The 21,716-nt window shown below is 38.8% G+C and overlaps 1 protein-coding gene across 2 annotated transcripts in view; it reads left to right on the top strand.

Annotated features, from left to right (window-relative positions):
• The first annotated feature begins 9,587 nt into the window (after positions 1-9,587).
• The window catches only part of LOC110448329 (laminin subunit alpha-like), a 92,541-nt gene continuing 80,412 nt past the window's right edge, over positions 9,588-21,716 (top strand). For both annotated transcript variants that reach the window (XM_021494505.1, XM_021494504.1), the window contains exon 1: positions 9,588-10,031. In XM_021494505.1, coding sequence (XP_021350180.1) covers positions 9,642-10,031 — 390 coding nt within the window. In that variant the 5' untranslated portion in view covers positions 9,588-9,641. The remainder of the gene's footprint in view (positions 10,032-21,716) is intronic.

Genomic DNA, 21,716 nt, shown 5'->3' with positions numbered 1-21,716 from the left:
TGTATATGGTAGAACCTCACCTCTCCTACAGTCTGTGTGTATATGGTAGAACCACACCCTCCCCTACAGTCTGTGTTTATATGGTAGAACCTCACCTCTCCTACAGTCTGTGTGTATAATGTAGAACCACACCCTCCCCTACAGTCTGTGTGTATATGGTAGAACCTCACCTCTCCTACAGTCTGTGTGTATATGGTAGAACCACACCCTCCCCTACAGTCTGTGTTTATATGGTAGAACCTCACCTCTCCTACAGTCTGTGTGTATAATGTAGAACCACACCCTCCCCTACAGTCTGTGTGTATATGGTAGAACCTCACCTCTCCTACAGTCTGTGTGTATATGGTAGAATCTTACCTCCCCTACAGTCTGTGTGTATATGATAGAATCTTACCTCCCCTACAGTCTGGGTAAGAATAGTAGAGTAGAACCACACCCTCCCCTACAGTCTGGTTGTGAATAGTAGAACCACACCCTCCCCTACAGTCTGGGTGTATATGGTAGAACCTCACCTCCCCTATAGTCTGTGTGTATATGGTAGAACCTTACCTCTCCTACAGTCTGTGTGTATATGGTAGAACCACACCCTCCCCTACAGTCTGGGTGTGAATAGTAGAACCACACCCTCCCCTACAGTCTGTGTGTATATGGTAGAATCTTACCTCCCCTACAGTCTGTGTGTATATGGTAGAATTTTACCTCCCCTACAGTCTGTGTGTATATGGTAGAATCTTACTTCCCCTTCAGTCTGTGTGTATATGGTAGAACCTCCCCTCCCCTACAGTCTGTGTGTATATGGTAGATCCTCACCTCTCCTACAGTCTGTGTGTATATGGTAGAATCCTATCTCTCCTACAGTCTGTGTGTATATGGTAGATCCTCACCTCTCCTACAGTCTGTGTGTATATGGTAGAATCTTACTTCCCATCCCCTATAGTCTGTGTGTATATGGTAGAACCTTACCTCTCCTACAGTCTGTGTGTATATGGTAGAACCTCTCCTCCCCTACAGTCTGTGTGTATATGGTAGAACCTCGCCTCCCCTACAGCCTGTGTGTGAATAGTAGAACCTCAACTCCCCTACAGTCTGTGTGTATATGGTAGATCCTCACCTCCCCTACAGTCTGTGTGTATACAGTAGAACCATACCTCCCCTACAGTCTGTGTGTATATGGTAGAACCTTCCCTCTCCTCAGTCTGTGTGTATATGGTAGAACCTGCCCTCCCGTACATTCTGTGTGTATACGTTAGAACCTCACCTCCCCTACAGTCTGTATGTACATGGTATAATCTTTCCTCCCCTACAATATGTGTGTACATGGTAGAACCTCACCTCCCCTACAGTCAGTGTGTATATGGTAAAATCGTACCTCCCCTACAGTCTGTGTGTATATGGTAGATCCTCACCTCTCCTACAGTCTGTGTGTGAATAGTAGAACCACACCCTCCCCTACAGCCTGTGTGTGAATAGTAGATCCTCATCTCCCCTACAGTCTGTGTGTATACGGTAGAACCTCACCTCCCCTACAGTCTGTGTGTATATGGTAGATCCTCACCTCCCCTCAGTCTGTGTGTATACAGTAGAACCTCACCTCCCCTACAGTCTGTGTGCACATGGTAGAACCTCACCTCCTCTACAGTCTGTGTTTATATGGTAGAACCTTCCCTCCCCTCAGTCTGTGTGTATATGGTAGAACCTCCCATCCCGTACATTCTGTGTGTATACGTTAGAACCTCACCTCCCCTACAGTCTGTACGTACATGGTAGAATCTTACCTCCCCTACAATATGTGTGTACATGGTAGAACCTTACCTCCCCTACAGTCTGTGTGAACATGGTAGAACCTCACTCCCCTACAATATGTATGTACATGGTAGAACCTCACTCCCCTACAATATGTATGTACATGGTAGAACCTCACCTCCCCTACTGTCAGTTTGTGTTGATCCTATCCGTGTCCCTGCAGGTAGGGCGTAAGAATTGTACCTGCTGCCCCCAATTGCATGATCGTAAGAGGCGACTAAATTTGGGACCTTATCTCTTCTCTCCTTTCTAAATAACTTTCTTCTTCCTAATGTCTCCCTTGACAATGCCTCACTTTTGGCCATTTGTTGAGCGTTCGCCCCTGTGAGGAAGGCTTTGGGTTCTGTCCCCTGGCCGAGACATACCAAAGTCTTTAAAAATGGTAGTTTCTACTCCTGCTTAACGCTCAGCAAATTAGGAGTGGGACGACTGGTTCGCCCGTTGTCAGTATAATGTGACCGGGTGGGGCGTCCTGCTGGGTGTCTTCGGCAGTATGTTTCAGTGAGGTAGCACTATAAAGTCGGCATCAGTTCCGCGCTATCACAAGGAGACGAACACGAACATATCGCAGCCTCCCAAAATACACACACATACACTACACGCATGCATCTTGCACACAGGGGAGGCCGTCCTTAAATGACCTTAGCTGTTAATAGGACGTTAAACAAAATCAAACAAACAAACAAACAAAATGATCCTATCCGACCCGTATGTATACTAGGGGAGGTAACTCGAACAGTATAACGCATACAAACACCGCTGCTCAGCCAATAAAATATTAACAAAATGTCTATGACTGAAAGATATAGTAACTGTCACTTAAGTTTAGATAATTAACAACTCATCAACAAATTTAATTTAAAAAAAGAAAAAGAATCATATACACCCTTGTTGATAAAAAATATATAAAACGACACAAAATATCGTTTCATTAAACTTGAATACTATTTAGTTTTAGAGACTGAAACTGACGGTCTAGCATTCCATAATATTAAGTATCGTATGAGACGCCGCGGTCCCTAGACATCAGGTTTGCCACCGATCTTCATTCAGAGGATATCACAGAATCAAAGATGGGGGGATAAGCCTCTTCCCCTTCCCAGGAAAAAGAAGAAATGTAGAAGTGTTCTTGTGCGTTCTGGGGAAGCACAATAGTTATATTAAAACATACTACAGTATGATTTTTTTTAAAGAATGAATGTATTGTCGAATGTAAAATAAAAATGAGATGCTCAGAAAGGTCTGGGCCACATGCCTTTAAAATAATTCATCATAATTTTTACTATAAAGTACTTTATCCTCGTTGCAGGGCCATTGAAAATATAGATTTTCAGATAACAGATAAAAGAATGAAGTTTATACATGGAATAGAGTTTCCGATGGCTCCGCCCCAGGGAAGGAGGGCTCGTCTATTCACAGCTACAGAACCTCCCTTGAGCATGTTAGTCAGTCGAAGTGGATAAAGACACGTAAAGAAAGACAAGTTATAAACGGAGGGAAACGGTGGACGGACATGACTTGCGGAAATACAGTAAGATATTCAGATAAATGAACGGACAGATGACCAGGACGTATGATTACAGGGTAATAACGCCGGACGTAACGTGTTGTCGTGGACCGCCTCGTTTGGGAGATTATCTCCCTTCCGCCACAGCAAGATCCCTGTTGCCATTGGTGGTTCCAGCGCGCAGGGTTGATATATTTTATCTAATCAACATATGGTTTTTGTTATTGTATACAAATACAAACCTCGATGTCTACACAATCCAAATGGGTTCCAACATTGCTAAAATGTCTTACTCTAAAATGTATTTCTGCTGTTTTCGTTAGTTTATAGAACGTAATAATATTAAACGCGAACGTTATGTATAAAGTACCGTTTTTAGATACCGCTTTAGACACTATTTTAAACGCGAAGGAATATACAAAACAGCCAGGGGCCTTTAAAACTCTGACGAAATTTGATAAGAAGATAACAAAATAATGCGTTTTCCGGCTACCTACATAAATATAGGGAGAGAGAGAGAGAAAGTATATGCAGACTCAACAAAATACATGATGATAAGGGAATACAAACTTTAAAATGGCATATTTGAGAAGAACAATATATATGGTTATAGACTCATAATTGTATTCTCGTAATTAATCATGTAGTGTTCAATTATCAATACATCGACGATTGAATTAATAATTAGATAAGAATAATAATAACGTACATTGGTGTAAGCAATAGTGCCATTACATTCTCTCGTCTAATGTTCAAAACGTTTTGTTTGTAATATGAACATTTGGACGCTATCAAATATAGCTTCGTTTCCGCATAAAGAACTATCGCCAAAAAGTAGGACGTCTGCAGATTATATTGGGAAACGATGTAGAAGGAAAACATGCCGTTGTCTGGTATAGTTAGAACAAAATAAAAGATAGTGTTGGCCTGTTTCGTTTTCGTTACCACACTCACAAATAGGACTTGCATTTAGATTTTTCATGAAAAGGTGAGATTTAAATAAGCTACATTTCATTCGTAATCTGGCATGATGAATTTGTCCTAGTCTATTGCCATGGTAAAAATAATCGGGAATGTTTACATTAAGGCTACATAAATATTTCTTTAGGGTATATAGTGATGGATTATTTTTTACATGAGTAGGAAGAGAATTCCATAGATCGACAGCTGAGGGTAGGAATGAATCTTTATATTGTTTTGTTTTACATGCTATTGGGCGTAAGTTTTCTGCATCTGTAGTGTTGTGCGTATGCATTTCGGAACGACGTGGTGGAAGAAGATCATTTAGGTAGGACGGGGAGAAACCGTGAACTATTTTATGAAAGTATGTAATTTTAATATTTTCCCGTCGGGTAGAAAGACTTACCCAAGCAGTTTCTTTACACAAACGTTCATTACTACATAGTTTCCCCAGTTACGACTCTGGCCGCCTCTAACTGAATAGCTTCTAACATTTTTTATCGACATTCGGTCATGTTAGCCCACACTACATTGCCATATTCGAGGATAGGACTAATGAAAGAGAAGTACATGGGTTGTAAAGATTTTCGGTCAATCTTAAATTTCAGCTTTCTCAATAACCCTAACTTAGAATTTGCTTTCCTCATGATAGAATCAATATGATTTGCTCACTCCCCATTTTCAGATAGGATTACTCCGACATGTTTATGTGAGGTGACCTGATGAAGAGGAATATTATTCATTAATAATGGGGGATGTTGGGGTTTAATTCTTTTCTTTCTTATTGTTAATGTTTCTGTTTCGGAAGGGTTAAATTTAACAAGCCATGAGTCCGACCAGTCATGACGTTTTCTTAGATTATCGTTTAGAAGATCTGCACATATATCGGGTACATCAACAACAGCATATAATGACGTATCATCAGCAAAACGTTTGATTATTGCATCTATATTATCAACGATATCATTAACAAATATAAGAAAAAGAAATGGGCCTAGAAATATTCTCGGTCGAACTTGAACGGACGTGTAGATATAAAGGAAGAAAAATAATGGATGACAGACGTATGAACGGACGAAAGTGAGAAGGGTGGAGAGGACGTACAAATGAAGAGGACGACAAGTAAAAAAAGACAAACACGGACGGAAACGGCGGACGGATAAGAATCGCGACCAGAGAGTAAGACAGCCAGATCTCCCTTCTACCACGGCGAGATTTCTGTCTCCATTTGTCTTCACATTTAGTTTTTATTTTGGCTTCAGTGCCAAAAATATGGTTGACATATTCTCTGAGTGTATTTATTATCAACAAGTTATCTGATTATCACGAGTGATTTTGTTATTCGTATATCAAAAATTGAAATCTACAAAAAGCCAAACCAGTGCTTTCAAACTTGAGATCAGCTTTCGATAATTCGGACGAATTTTAAGCGAATATTACAAAAAATCCGATTTTTCCACAGTTCGGACTTTTAATACCGTCTGACAATTTCTAGAGATTGGGCCTGGAAAAGGGCGGTTGAGCGGCCCCCGCCTGAGATGGGGCGGGTTGAGGGGCCCCGGCCTGAGATGGGGCGGGTTGAGGAGCCCCCGCCTAAGATGGGGGACATAGTTAATAGTGACTGAATACTTGTATATCACACAAGAATTACTTAGGACCTAGGATTAAAACACTATGAAGTGGAATATACATACAATGCTAATATAGCAAAGAATAAAAATTGACAGAATATACACTAGTATAGTGTTAATTAAAAATGATACCGAAATCAATTAACAAAAATTATCAAGTTTTGTAAAAAAAAATATTTTAGAAAATATGGAATTAAAATACAAATAAGATGCAGCAAAAATATGGAATAGAATTAAAACATATAAGAAATGAGATAAGATAATAAAAGTATCACACAATCCAAAATGCCAGGTGGCAGAGGTAACCAGGGCACAGTATGAAGTATCACTCTTTGCAGATATTGCAAAGGCAGATGGGGCCATCCCAGGAATGGACCAGCCTACTGAATTCTTTGAAGTTTTCAACTGTTCTGAAGTCATTTGGGAGAGTGTTCCACACCCGGGCGGCCTCAAAAGCAAACGATTTATGTCCATACTTCACAGTGTTGACCCTGGGCACCTCTGCAGTATTTTCTTACCTGAAGTCATAATTAGACATCTTAATATTTACAAGATTATGAATATATTCAGGAGAAATTTTGTTTATAATTTTAATTTTAACAATTTAAAGCCATACAAACGGACGGCCAAGATGTACAACAAAAGGGGAGACAGCGATGGAATTTTTTTTTTATCAAAAACGGGACGAGACAAGTCATAATGATAAATTTGAAGAGTAAGTAAGACAGCGAGAAACGAAGCACTTATACCGCGTTGTTCGAGAGATTTATCTCCCTTCCACCAGAGATTTCTGTCGAGCAGCGCACAGGGATGACATGCCGATAATCGGGAAGTTCAGATTTTATGCGAAATATTCTTCTTCGAGTTCTTGTCTACTTCGTCTATCATAGTCAATGATAAAAATATGTATTATCGGGAGGGGGGATCCGCATAACTTCTGTGGTTTATAATTCGACGGACTGACTACCCGTCAACATTCTGGACAGATCTGAACAATGTGAACTCGGATTATTTAGTGCTTATTTTGTAATAGAAAGGTAGTCGAAAAGAAGTGTTGAAAAGTATATGCGTCTTCGCCGGGGATCGAACCCCCGACCCTCCAGACGGACGCACTATCTCTAAGCTAAAGAGAAATCCGCTACAGCTGGGCGACTTTGACACGATACATTGCACGTTTCTTCATCCTGGAAGGCTCATGCAGACCTGGTTCTCTGCTACCTACCACGGGGAGGTCTAACTACCACGGGGAGTGCTACCTACCACGGGGAGGGTCGACGGCATCAGTAGTCACAACTTCGGAAGTCATCTACATTACGGCTATGTATAGGCTATGTAAGACTATTCTTGTGGATTTCATGCATGGTGCGAGGATTTGTTGGAAAGTCCATTGAGCTTCGTTTGTAAATGATTTTACAGTGTGAATGTTTTAACACCGTTCCAGCAAAGGTGTTTAGCACGTTCCTAAGTCAGAGATCGATTATGACATAATATCTATATATATTATGTCATAATCGATCTTTGAAGTAATTAACAGGCTAAACACCTTTGGTTCAAGCCCCTTCTCCTTTACTCTCAGGTACATTAATGGGGTTCGGAGCTCAGCCGGTTAAAAAAAATGAAGGGAAAAAAATGTTTGACTGAAAGGGAATCATCCATGCGAAAATACTCCGAAAGAGTGTGACTTATAATTTATGCTTTTTGTCGGTGACACGATGATCTCCAAAAAATATTGCTGGAATCAAAAAGTATTCGTCCAAAGCAAATTATGTGAAATGACGATATATTCTAAACAAGTTTCTCATCGTAAAACGTCATTTGTTCCTGAGTAAATACTGTTTCCAAGATAGTTTAGTATCTCCCGTATTTACTAATAAAGGAAGAATTCTTTAACACTGAATACTGAATTGCCTGACGTTACAGATATTGTTCCCAAAAAATCAGAGGATACTAATGTCTGATGCAATATGGAAACACTGATTTATACTACATGTAGTTTAAAAATGATAAATTTGATAATTAAAAGAAGCCGTCTACCAGACCAGAGATGTATGTACTACAGCCTATATATGTCTCTGTTCAGACTTTGCTATTTTTATGCAAAGTTGATTAAATCTCCGAAATGTCACGTAACCTGCCATGTCATTTAACTGTGACTTCGACAGACTATTAACTATCTTTTTGAAACCCCGCAATTATTGATATGTAGAGCGCTGTCAATAGATTTAGGATCGTTGTCGTCTTGGTAAGGGGAGGTTACTCTATCGTCGTCATGATTTCCAGTAACAAGATACCAGTCCATTGTTCTTAACCGCAGCTCAATCCAAAACTGATCCAGAGTAACGATGTTCTTTCTTAAATCAGTCTCAATAAACGAGGATTTCATTCAATAAACAAAATATGGAGGAATATTACATTATTTTATATCGTTAACTCTAAACAAATTAAGCAAGGAAAGGTATCCTTGTCCGACTCCCCATACAAAAAATGTTTTCAGCACATTTGATTTTTGTGACCTTGAGCGATGATCAAGGTCATCAACGTTTACAAAATTTTATTGCATTCCACTTTAACAGTGTGTAAGTTTAGTCCAGTTCGGATTAACGACTATGTTTCAGTCTAGTCAAATCCCGATTAACAAGGTTTCAGTCTAAGACAAACCAGATTAACGAGGTTTTAAGTCGAACACAGTCCGAATTAACGAGGTTTTAATCTAAAACCTTGCGGATTGACGAGGTTTCAGTCTAACACAATCCGGATTAATGATGTTTTCGGATTAACTCGGTCCGTATTAACGTGGGTTCAGTTTCTTCCTGAACCAGTCGGGATAACGCGATTATGTCCATTTTAACGAGATTTCAGTAAATATCTCGGTCTAGGCTCAAGCCAAAAAGTTGACACAAAAACAAAAAGGAAAAATAACTAACCCAATTTAATTTTAGGCAATCAAGTGTATGTACGGAGGTCAGTTTCAGCCCTGCTGAAACTGACCTCCGTTCAAACCCGTCATTAGTGTACACGTAATTGGACACTTTGGACGTTATCAGGGTAGGCGTTGGTCGTTATCTTCTTCTTCTTCCATTTACTGCGGCAGATCTCATAGATATGAGTGCAGTTGCCGCAATCGCCACTACCTTAAAGTAAAAGGACGGTTTTAGTCGTATTATCGTTACAGTCTCAGCAGCATTTTGTGTTGGTTCAAAGACCCGCGCTCGGTCTCCACGGGGAGTCTATAAGCCTCGGGTCAGATTTTAGGATACCGGGCACAAAGAGAATATGTTAAACATGTAATAAATCAAAACAAATACATCACTTCGACTTTTCACTTTAAATAAGTATACAGCAATGCTATCGTATCAGATGTTAGCAACTTTACCTATTTAAATACCAAAAATCCTGACATCAGCTGTTCGCTCAAACCATGTGGGCCTTTCAGATGGTTAATCTCAAGCCGCTTAATTGGGTCAGGCCATTCCATTGATTCGTGACATATCAACCACAATACAAACTGTTAACGTATTTTAAAAACTTACTCGACCAGTGACAACAGATAATGTATCCTTTACTTTTGATTATACCGATAAGGACAGACGGCTTTATATACGGATTCGCTTCGTTGACTTTAGCAAAACCGCAAGTTTGAGGGGCTGTATACCCTCGAGTAAAAATGAGATCGTCCAGGCGATAGGTTCCCCTCGCCGAAAAGATTTGGAACTTATTACTACGCTCAGCAGATCTGCAAGATGGCCGTGCGGGAGCTTCATCCCGTGCTAAAATTAACTTTGATTTTAACTTTTACACAATTTATTTGTGCAGAAGTTCTAACTCCACCCTACTTTAATTTAGCCCAGGGACGAGAAATTACTGCAACATCAACATGTGGCGAGTCACCCTCCGGTGGAGAAAGTAGAGAACGTTACTGCCGACTTACGGGTGCAACGGGTCGAGAAAGATCGAGGGTAGATACAGAAATTATTCAAGGCCAGTTCTGTGATTATTGTGACCGGAATGAGCCAGGAAGAGAACACCCTGCAAAGTATGCCATTGATGGTACAGAACGCTGGTGGCAGAGCCCCCCTCTATCCCGGGGTATGGCTTACAGTGCTGTCAACCTCACCGTCAATTTGGGTCAGGTACGTGAGCAAATGAACAAATCAATAGTAAAAATTATGTTTTAAAGAGTTTGCTTTAGATAAAAATCCAGGGGTGCCGATTTTGTAAAGTTGACCTTCACTTTAAATCCTTAGATTACATAAACACGCGATAGCTAAACTGAAACTAGCGTTCCCCGATTACCGTAAATCTCATACAGTGTAAAATGCGGGCACCTTATCGTAAGTGAGTTGTGTAACAACAAAACAGTTGTACAGGTAAGCCAGTGTGATAACCACTAGTCTACCTGTGCTGTAGACTAGACTGTTAGGCCAAACAAAATTATTATGTGTCTGTTCTCAGCAATAAAAAAATAAGGGCTACAATTTTTTTTTTAAGTAACAATCAGAAAACATAATTAACCATAATTTCAAAATGCTTATTTAAAGTTATGGAAATTAAGTTAGAGTAGTCTGAGCGATCTGGAGTAGGAAGAGAATCAGAAACAGGTTTTTCTCCTTGCCTGTTAAAGGTATACATATTTTACACATCTGTGTTTCTGTGTTGCTTTTACTGGATTGCTGTTCAAAGATAACTGTGAATAAATTGATAATATGTCGGTTAACTGTCGTTGATTTCTTTGTAGATCTAGGCATTAGTAATGATTCCTCTGCATCACATGCCAATTCATTAACATTTCTTGTGTAACCCCTGCCCCAACTCTCCACCCCTAAGGACACCGCTTTAGTTCCAACTCGCCACCGCTATTGTCAAGGTCACAGCTAGAGTACCAACTCTCGTCCGCTATTGTCAAGGTCACAGCTAGAGTACCAACTCTCGTCCGCTATTGTCAAGGTCACTGCTAAATTTTCAACTCTCTATCGCTATTGTCAAGGTCGACGTCACAGCTAAAGTTCCATCTATCCACTGCTATTGTTAAGGACACAGCTTAAGTTCCAACTCTCCACCGCTATTGTCAAGGTCACAGCTTAAGTTCCAACTCTCCAAAGCGTTTCAAAGTGGCTTATGTTAGCTAGATAGGGCGCAACATCAAATGTTGTATATTTATTTATTTTTATTGTCAAGGTCATAGCTAAAGTTCCAACTTTCCACTGCTATTGTCAAGGTCACAGCTAATGTGTAGAATGTCCAGAAACTTTTTTTTTTAAACAGTTGGAAATCCTTTGATGAAAGCGAAATGACGGGGGTATGGAATTACTTTAGTCAAGGTCACAGTATATAATGTTTGGATTAAACACTTGATGCTTGAGGAACAATTTTTGAACTAGTGTGAATTATTGAATTTGATAATAAAGTTTATTATCAACTGGTGGTATATGTTGACTACTCTTTCCTGGTATGTACTCTCAAGGTCGCAGCAAGAAGTTGAAGGTCAAATCACTGTCATTTTCAAGCTTTTCAAAGAGTACCAGCTGCAGTGTTTTCTCCAGGTTTGAAAATAAATTGGAGTAGGGATGGTGGTTGGGGTGTTAATATGTGTAATTCCAAAATTTAGGGTCAATTTATAACTACAAGATACCTCAATATGGAGAAAACCCTGCAGGTAATACCAAAATGTGCTGCTATTACACTCGATCAAAGATATCGGTCCCAGGATTTGATGGCTTAGTGTGTTCATTAATACAAGAAGGTTGAGACAAATGATTTTACAGAAGTTTAGTATACTTATACCACTATATATTATCATGGTACTGTTGATGTTTCCAATATATCCGTTAATATTCCCTATTATTTCTAATATAGAGTTGAAATGAAAAGGAATAAAGGGATAAATAAATATGAGAATTTTGGTATGAGATTGTCTATTTAGGTTTGAAATTTGTAATAAGTTTATAAACAGTTTAGATCATATTACAGAACAGGTGTCAGTTCCTGCCTTACCTATATACACAGATAGATCAACACACCTGTACTCAATGACTAATGGTCAGTATGACCAGGTGTAGGTACACCTATTGTCCACCTCCCTTACTAGATATCACATGATGAGGCTTCACCACAGGGGGTCCAGAGGTCATTACCTAACGAAGGACAAGCTGACCACTGATACATACCATATTTATCCTGTTATCCCCACTCTTCCAGCTTAACATTCCAATAAACCAGCTAAATATGTCAAGGGAATGATGTAATATAAACTATGTAGATCGATCATTTTATGATTTTAATGTAAGGGGTTTTGCACAGAATTTTGGGAAAGGCCACCTTTCTTAAAATGAGGGGAAATTAGTTAAAAAAAAAAGATAAATATCATTGGAAATCGGGCCAAAAATTTTAATAAAAAAATTATGACGTTGCACTTCGGACTTTACATTGAAAGTATGTTTTTGACTGTACGAAATGAAATTGAACTCCTGGGTCGGAAAGGACATATCTATTCCACATGTGTTTTGACCAAAAACTATGTTTTGACTTCTGAATTTGCTTGATGACAATGGTCAGCAGTGTGCAATATTCTTGAATTGATAGCATATTCAAGAGAGTGGTGCAGGAGGGATGGAATGAATGTGTAAATTGCTAGAAACAAAAAGTTTCTCGGCTTTCATATTGATTTCATATTTTCTCTCCCTCCCCCTCCCTTCCTCCCTCCCTCAACCTGGCACTTGAGCAGATAAGAATACTTAAAACAACTGAACCCCTTATCTGAAATAGGCACTCTGTAAACCAGCTAAGAGGATTTCAAGTATCAAAATATTTCAAAGGTCAAAGTTTTACAGGATCCATCAAAATGTGGAATACAGTTTTATCGTCTGATGATAAAAAATCAAGTTACTAAAGATAACCCAGTTTTCCTGTCTGTATATTTATGGCTTGACTTTGGCCCCAATCCCAATGATATTTAAATATTTGTATACATAATTTGATACAGGAAAAATTTGCAAATTTGAATAAAAAAAAAAGAATTTTCCTTCCTTTTATTACATGTGTTTCTGCCAAATTTTCGTTAAAATACACTCAATTACAACTTACAAAAGAGTTGTCTGAGATTCTTAAAAGCTTACCCTAATATTTATGAAGCTACTTAATCACACATTATACCTGTGACTGTGTTAAGGATGTACACCTCTGAGAATACAAAAAATTCCTGTAATAAACTTTCTTTCTTATATTGATTTTTGGAAAAAGGAGATAATGGCATAGTAGAAAATGCAAAAAAATATATATGGCGGTGTGCTCGTTTTTGTGCTATGGTGTGTCAAAGATACCAATATAACACAATAGGTGATTTTAGGTGAATTTTCGGGTTTTGACCATTTGCAGAACAAATTCATACAATTTCTTCCAAGTGTGTTATCAGATATGTATGAATGTTTGTAGAATTGATAAAAATATTATTTTCTTTTAAATCATGGAAGTAAAATTTCTTAATTTTATTCATTTTTCTCAGAAATGCGATTTTAGTTACCCCTACCCCTTATTTTGTAATGAAAAAATACACATTTTTTCACCATTTTTTGCAGATTAAACGCTTGATATAAAAAACAACTGTATTAAACTTTTTTTAGTATTCAATGAATCAAAAGAAAATGTGTTTCTCTTTCTAAAACAGCCACAAAAATGGGGGGTTGGTGTGCTTCTTTTTTTGTCCCATTATTATTTGTGTTATTTTTCACCTTTTTCGGGGTCAAAAATCAAAAGTGCTTCGGTTACCCTAATATGTAAAAAAAAATACCAATAATATATAACTTTCCACTTTTTTTCACATTATTTTAATCATATTGAACATTATAAAGTTGTACAGCAAAATTGAACCTGCTACATTTAACAATGGTGACACAATGACAATTTAAAATATCGATCTAGTGTCAAAAAAGGTGAAATTTTGCTTTTTGTGAAGCGCAAGAAATTCACAGAAATACACTTTTTCAAAATGGCCGCCAAATTGGTCAATTTTTTCAAATTCTTGTTAAAAATGTTCTACACACAACAGACATCTAGTTTTTTTATATGTTTTTCAGATGTGTGTTTGCTGTTAAACCTATCATAATTTGTTCAATATTACAAAAACCTGTTACACCAGATCAAAACGAGACTTAAACGTGACTGAAACCTCAGAAGAGTACATCCTTAAAGTTAAGGGTATCTGTTACCTTTCACGTTACAATGTAATATGCGTTAAGAGTTAAGGCTATATGCTACCTTACAGGTCATACTGTCACATGTTATTTGTGTTAGAGTTAAGGCTGCATGCTACCTTACAGGTCATACTGTCACATGTGATTTGTGTTAGAGTTAAGGCTGTATGCTACCTTACAGGTCATACTGTCATATGTGATTTGTGTTAGAGTTAAGGCTGTATGCTACCTTACAGGTCATACTGTCATATGTGATTTGTGTTAGAGTTAAGGCTGTATGCTACCTTACAGGTCATACTGTCATATGTGATTTGTGTTAGAGTTAAGGCTGTATGCTACCTTACAGGTCATACTGTCATATGTGATTTGTGTTAGAGTTAAGGCTGTATGCTACCTTACAGGTCATACTGTCATATGTGATTTGTGTTAGAGTTAAGGCTGTATGCTACCTTACAGGTCATACTGTCATATGTGATTTGTGTTAGAGTTAAGGCTGTATGCTACCTTACATGTCAAACTGTCACATGTGATTTGTGTTAGAGTTAAGGCTGTATGCTACCTTACAGGTCATACATGTGATTTTTGTTACAGTTTAGGCTGTATGCTACCTTTGAAATCATGCATGTGATTTGTGTTAGAGTTAAGGCTGTATGCTACCTTATATTGGTTAAATTTGATTTGTGTTACAGTTAAGGCTGTATGCTATATATTGGTGAAATTTGATTTATGTTAAAGTTGAGGCTTTATGCTATATTTCATATTATATCATTAGTTTTGTATTAGAGTTAAGGTTACATGCTACACATTATTATCCACTTTGTGATTTTATGTTAAGAGTTATCTCCCTTAAAATATTTTTATTGGCATTTTTATATAATTCAGCATGACCACGGCATATCCATACACATTACGAAACTACATAGATTATATAGTAGAACAATGGTTTCAGAAAACATGATATTGAATGAAAAGTGACATGACAAACGATGTATATGGAATGTTTCTTTTTTACGTTATTTATAGTTTCAAAGCAGGCTAAAGTAATCTTTGCCATCAACGTAAAATTTTGGTACCAGTTACATACTTATGTATTATTTATAAAGTAAAAATGCACAGAGGCTTGCGCATTCGTATGTTTATTTTAACAGAGCTGTTTTATTGGGTTATAAAAAGGTTGAATTTCACATACAAGGGTTTTAAACAAATATAATACAAATTTGACATAGAAGTATTTGTAAATGTTTATTTGCAGGTATCTCAAATACAATAAGTCAAAACGCCTCACATTACACATCAAAAGGAAGATAGCTCACTTTTAGAGCAACGTATCATATGCATTATTTGTAAGGGGTACGTTAAAGGCTAAAATGGTGTTTTGATACTGAAGTGGTTGTATATATGGGCAGGGATCAATTAATAACAATTCACATGCCTATCTCTCTATTTACTGATTATCTAGATATACAATGAAGTTAGTGTTTACACATTTGTCAGCAGAAACAAACAAGTTCTGATCACATATTATACAGGAACATATGTACCAAGACCAAACACATGTGACGGAGCCAATGGTTTGTCCTTAATGCCATATTTATGAAACAATGCACTGAATTCTATTTACAGTTTATTTACATCTATATATATATATACAGGTGTCCATACGTACACCGCTACACTTTCACTGCTCACACGTTGTCAGTCCAACGTTCGTACCACAACTACCCTCACCTGGCTACACAAGCATACTAACCTTTTACTACTCCCCCTTTCTGGTCACACCCAACACCTGTTAATTCTCAACAGCTCGCTCCCTGACTCTCAGACTATAAACTTTCACATCTAATAGAATTTCAACACGTTCCTTCATTCATAATCACCATCTAACCCTAAAACAATCTAAATATCATGATCAGATAACCTCTCCTGACACGATTACCACACAGCCGTGGCACTGACATTAATTAGACTTTCTGACCTCTCCCTGTCTGACTCTCCCCCTCGTCAAAGTTATCACTCTTTCACACACATTCTGACCATAATGGTGTCATCCTTTTTGTGATATCCATAATTACGGTAGCAGGTATGTGCTTTAATAATAAATATATCCAGTAGTAATTTCAACTGCACAATCAACAGTCTAAACGTTCACTTCAAGTTATTTCCAAATGCACATTATATAATTGATCAACACTTCACAAATATCTTGTACAATGGCGGAGAACATATGCAATAGATTCAATTCCATACATAATAATTACAAATTCATGAAATAGTCATAAGTTGGGAAAAACTTAAAGCTTTTCCTTAGGTTACTTAGCAGATTCTTATGAAGCATAATTTAATTCTTTATGAAATTGTACAAATAAGCCTTTAGCTAGCCAAATTTCTAGGAAATAACAAAACTTCAAAGTCAATCATACAACCTCAACATGAAGGTAGAACAAGTACTATATATTATATAATGAAATGAGAGAATACACTCTTTGTTAAGTAAAAGAAGACATCCAAGCGTCATATTCAGTCGCTGTGTAACACGAGAAGAAAACCTTGGCCAATGAGATTAGTACTGTCAAGGCTCCAAGGGTTGTAGTGGAGATTGTCTTGTAATATATGTATATAATTATGCAAGATGAATGGGCTTTAGTTTGTGGGGATGAGAGACCGTTGGTCTGTTGGAGAGAGAGGATTTTCTAGAAGAGATGAACATGAACAGATTTAACTGTATAAGGATGGAAAGTAAAGAAAAGTTTTTTGTTACAAACTGAATATTGAAACACCCTTGAATGTATAATATCCCATTAAGTTTTAAGTGTCTGTAGTACATGGTGATCCCCTGTGAGTGGCTAGTTGGTAGAACCTTGTGGCATTAATTGGTACATCCTGGATGAGTAACACACTCAGTGACCCACACACAGGTCTGTGTGTCTGGTCAGCATCCCCTGGCCTGGTCCATTACAAGGGGTACTGTTAGTGACAGCCAGGTCAGTCTTCTCCTCCACTGTAGTATGTGTAAGAGGCTCTACTGAAACAGCAGGTTCTGTTTAGCTTCAAGTGTGGACACCTGTGATTGTGGTTCACAGCCAATACAGTGTACTGTATCAGTGTCTGGGTTCACCACTGTACAGTGTTCTGGAAGTATAGGAACATGTTATAAAATATTAAAACAATTTATGCAGTCATGTATGGCTTGATTTTAGGATGTTCTGGTCACACACATATTGTAGATCTTACACGAGGTAGACATAATTCCCCAATAAATTTGAAAAACGCCACTTGCTTATTTGTCAACCCTCTTACAATCCTCATTTTCTATCTATTCTATCATAATTTTTTCACTGTGTCTCGGTGTATCAACAGAACTCTTCCAATATACCAATTATCTCTGAAAAAATGATGGCACTGTGATGAGGTATTTACTTCAATATAATTTGATTTTGGCTTGTAGTAAATATAACTCTTTGTAATATAAACAAAATTAAAATTTACTTATTGATATAATTATTTATTGTATTTTAGATAAATAGTTAAATAAAAGCCAATAACTTTCAGTGGTTTCCAACATTCCATTTTGGCGTAATATGATAATTAACTGGGGCAGCAATGCCAGCAAACTTCAATCACATACGATACCAATCACAACAGTAATAATGTTCCTACCAAAATTATTATTCAATATTATATTTTGCATTGAAATATCCACAGTCCCGTATTCTTAATGCTGCTATCAGTGTTTTATTTGCTGTGTGTTGTAAAAAATGATTGCACCAACACATGATTATAAATAAAACTGGCATACGGTATATATCATTGTATACAGCTAGCAGGAACATACACCAACACATATCTATAAATAAAACTGGCACTACGGTATATATCATTCTATACAGGCGTGTGCAGGAGAAATCTGCTTGGGTATAATATACAGTTGTAAATTCAATGTATTTCCATTAGATTTAAGATGATAAGTTCTGGGGATACTTTAGGAGGATGTGATCACAGGTTCCTAAAGAGTCAATGTCTGTCAAAAAGGTTCCTACTGGGAACACATTAAAACAAATATCATTAGTCGTTCAAATTCCAAACTTGAAAAAGGGCGAAGCCTTAAAGCTTAGAACTAGAGTAACTTGATCTCCCAGAAAGTGTTGGGAGGATGTGATCATGAGTTCTTAAAGAATGTTGGGGAGTATGATCATACAAATTTATAGCACAGCTGCCAATATATATAGGAGATATTGTCACAAGTTCACAATTTCAAAGGAAGTCCTATGAGGGTGTAATCCTGACCTCCATGGAGACCTTCGAGGGTGTGATCTTGACCTCCATGGTGACCTCTGAGGGTGTGATCCTGACCTCCATGGAGAGTTTCTAGGGTGTGATCCTGACCTCCATGGAGACCTCTGAGGGTGTGATTCTGACCTCTATGGAAAGTTTGAGGGTGTGATCCTGACCTCCATGGAGAGTTTCGAGGGTGTGATCCTGACCTCTATGGAGACCTCTGAGGGTGTGATCCTGACCTCCATGGAGACCTCTGAGGGTTTGACCCTGACCTCCATGGAGAGTTTCGAGGGTTTGACCCTGACCTCCAAGGAGACCTCTGAGGGTTTGACCCTGACCTCTATGGAGAGTTTGAGGGTGTGATCCTGACCTCCATGGAGAGTTTCGAGGGTGTGATCCTGACTCCATGGAGAGTTTCGATGGTTTGACCCTGACCTCCATGGAGAGTTTCGAGGGTGTGATCCTGACCTCCATGGAGAGTTTGAGGGTGTGATCCTTACCTCTATGGAGAGTTTCGAGGGTGTGATCCTGACCTCCATGGAGACCTCTGAGGGTTTGACCCTGACCTCCATGGAGAGTTTGAGGGTGTGATCCTTACCTCCATGGAGAGTTTCGAGGGTGTGATCCTGACCTCTATGGAGAGTTTCGAGGGTGTGATCCTGACCTCCATGGAGACCTCTGAGGGTTTGACCCTGACCTCCAGGGAGACCTCTGAGGGTTTGACCCTGACCTCCATGGAGAGTTTGAGGGTGTGATCCTGACCTCTATGGAGAGTTTCGAGGGTGTGATCCTGACCTCCATGGAGACCTCTGAGGGTTTGACCCTGACCTCCATGGAGAGTTTCAAGGGTGTGATCCTGACCTATATGGAGACCTACGAAGGTGTGATCCTGACCTCCATGGAGACCTCCGAGGGTTTGACACTGACCTCCATGGATAAACTTTACAGGAAGCTTTACAAGGTTGTGATGATGATGAGGTCCCAGGGAGTGATTGACGGGTGTGATCATGATTTCTAAACTTCACAGGAAGTGTTCGAGGTTGTGATGATGATGAGCTCCCAGGGAGTGATTGACGGGTGTGATCATGATTTCTAAACTTTACAGGAAGCGTTACAAGGGTGTGATGATGATGAGGTCCCAGGGAGTGATTGACGGGTGTGATCATGATTTCTAAACTTTACAGGAAGCGTTACAAGGTTGTGATGATGATGAGGTCCCAGGGAGTGATTGATGGGTGTGATCATGATTTCTAAACTTCAAAGGAAGCGTTACAAGGTTGTGATGATGATGAGCTCCCAGGGAGTGATTGATGGGTGTGATCATGACTTCAAAGCACTATATAAACTTGTCACCATAAGATGTGGTCATCATTTTACAAAATAAGAGGGAGTTCTTCTATGAGGGTGTGCTCAGGACCTCCATGTAGATTTAAGAAGGTGTAATGATAAGCTCTTGGGGATTGTTTAGAGGGTGTTATGATGAGCTCTTAATTAGGGTATGTTTGAAGAGCGTGATGAGCTCCCAGGGAGTATTTTGAGGGTAAGAATTACATGTACATGATTAGGAGTTCTCAGGGAGTGTTAGAATTACATGTACATGATTAGGAGTTCTCAGGGAGTGAGACATGCCATACTACTCTGGACCTGACACAGTGCTAGGGGAACTGAGGGGGATTATGTCTATGTCTACATACTTTGTATATATAGGATACTGTACTTGCCCCACATATCTATATCATTTCTTATCTCCCTGTTGCCATGGTTACTGAGCAGTTAGTGTGATATTTTGTCAGTGTGTATGTTCCAACAGGATTTCTGGTGTTATAACAGATAATATTCTTGTCTACTAGCAGTTTACAGCTGCTTAGCCAGAAAATACTGACTTAGCAATGTCTGACACATGTACCAGAAAGTACTGACTTAGCAATGTCTGACACATGTACCAGAAAATACTGACTTAGCAAAGTCTTATACTAAAATGTTATAACAATGTATTAAAATCCTTATAACATGGAACAAAGATTCTTGATTTAAAAGAAACTTTTTGATTTCTATCAAAGGTTATGGAAAGCATCTTTTATATATAAACTTTATTTTTTTACAACAATTATGAAACAAGTTATTTCAACTTATATTAATCACTCTTGTTGGCCCAGATGTAAGTGCGTGGAGGGTGAGATGGGGGTAAATGTGGGATGAAACCGGGGTACCCGGAGAAAACCTCCTTAGCCGAGCAGGTGACCCCATATCTTTTCGCATCCTAGTGGTCGAGCAGGTGACCCCATACCTTTTTTGCATCCTGGTGGTCGAGCAGGTGACCCCATACCTTTTCGCATCCTGGTGGTCGAGCAGGTGACCCCATACCTTTTCGCATCCTAGTGGTCGAGCAGGTGACCCCATACCTTTTTTGCGTCCTAGTGGTCGAGCAGATGACCCCATAGCTTTTTTGCGTCCTAGTGGTCGAGCAGATGTCCCCATACCTTTTTTGCGTCCTAGTGGTCGAGCCGGTGACCCCATACCTTTTTTGCATCCTGGTGGTCGAGCAGGTGACCCCATTCCTTTTTTGCGTCCTAGTGGTCGAGCAGATAACCCATACCTTTTTTGCGCCCTAGTGGTCGAGCAGACAACCCATACCTTTTTTGCGTCCTAGTGGTCGACCAGATGACCCCATACCTTTTTTGCGTCCTAGTGGTCGAGCAGATAACCCATACCTTTTTTGCGTCCTAGTGGTCGAGCAGATGACCCCATACCTTTTCGCGTCCTACCAAGGAAATCTGTGTCACCCGACCACCCCAAAAGCATCTTTTGATGAAAGGTAGGCAGCAAAAAGTACTTACATGTAAAGAGACATCAAACCTATCCCTACATGTACTTGTCCGCCCCATTCTGCTGATCAACATGCAAATTTGTACCACTACATCTGACCATACCACTACAGCAAAAACCTGTGTAATATGACACCTTTGTATTCTGAAATATTGTCCTTTCCGACATACACCTTTTATCCCATTTTGTTCAAAATCCATGAAATAAAACGTATTCCTATAGTACACCTGTTTCTTATAGAGCCAATTATAAGATCCCACAGGGAACAGATTACATGGAATTCATTGTGCATATATTTAGATGTCTATGAAATAAAGGTTGATAACATTTCAAAACAGATTGTGGGGAACATTGACTTTAAATTTCACAAGTTTTGCATACATTAGTATGGTATATAACACACCTTCCAAGCATATAACCTGTTCATGATAATGTCCCTTTTAAAGTTGGTGGGAACGACAAGATACTGGTAATTATGTATAATTTACTTGCACAATCAAGTGAGAAATTTAGTGTTGCTGGTTGTCT

The sequence above is a fragment of the Mizuhopecten yessoensis genome, unplaced genomic scaffold (genome assembly GCF_002113885.1).
Source record: "Mizuhopecten yessoensis strain PY_sf001 unplaced genomic scaffold, ASM211388v2 scaffold4001, whole genome shotgun sequence".
NCBI classification, from domain to species: Eukaryota; Metazoa; Mollusca; class Bivalvia; order Pectinida; family Pectinidae; genus Mizuhopecten; species Mizuhopecten yessoensis.
The sequence above is the reverse complement of the archived record's forward strand: the minus strand, read 5'-3'. Positions and strand labels throughout refer to the sequence as shown.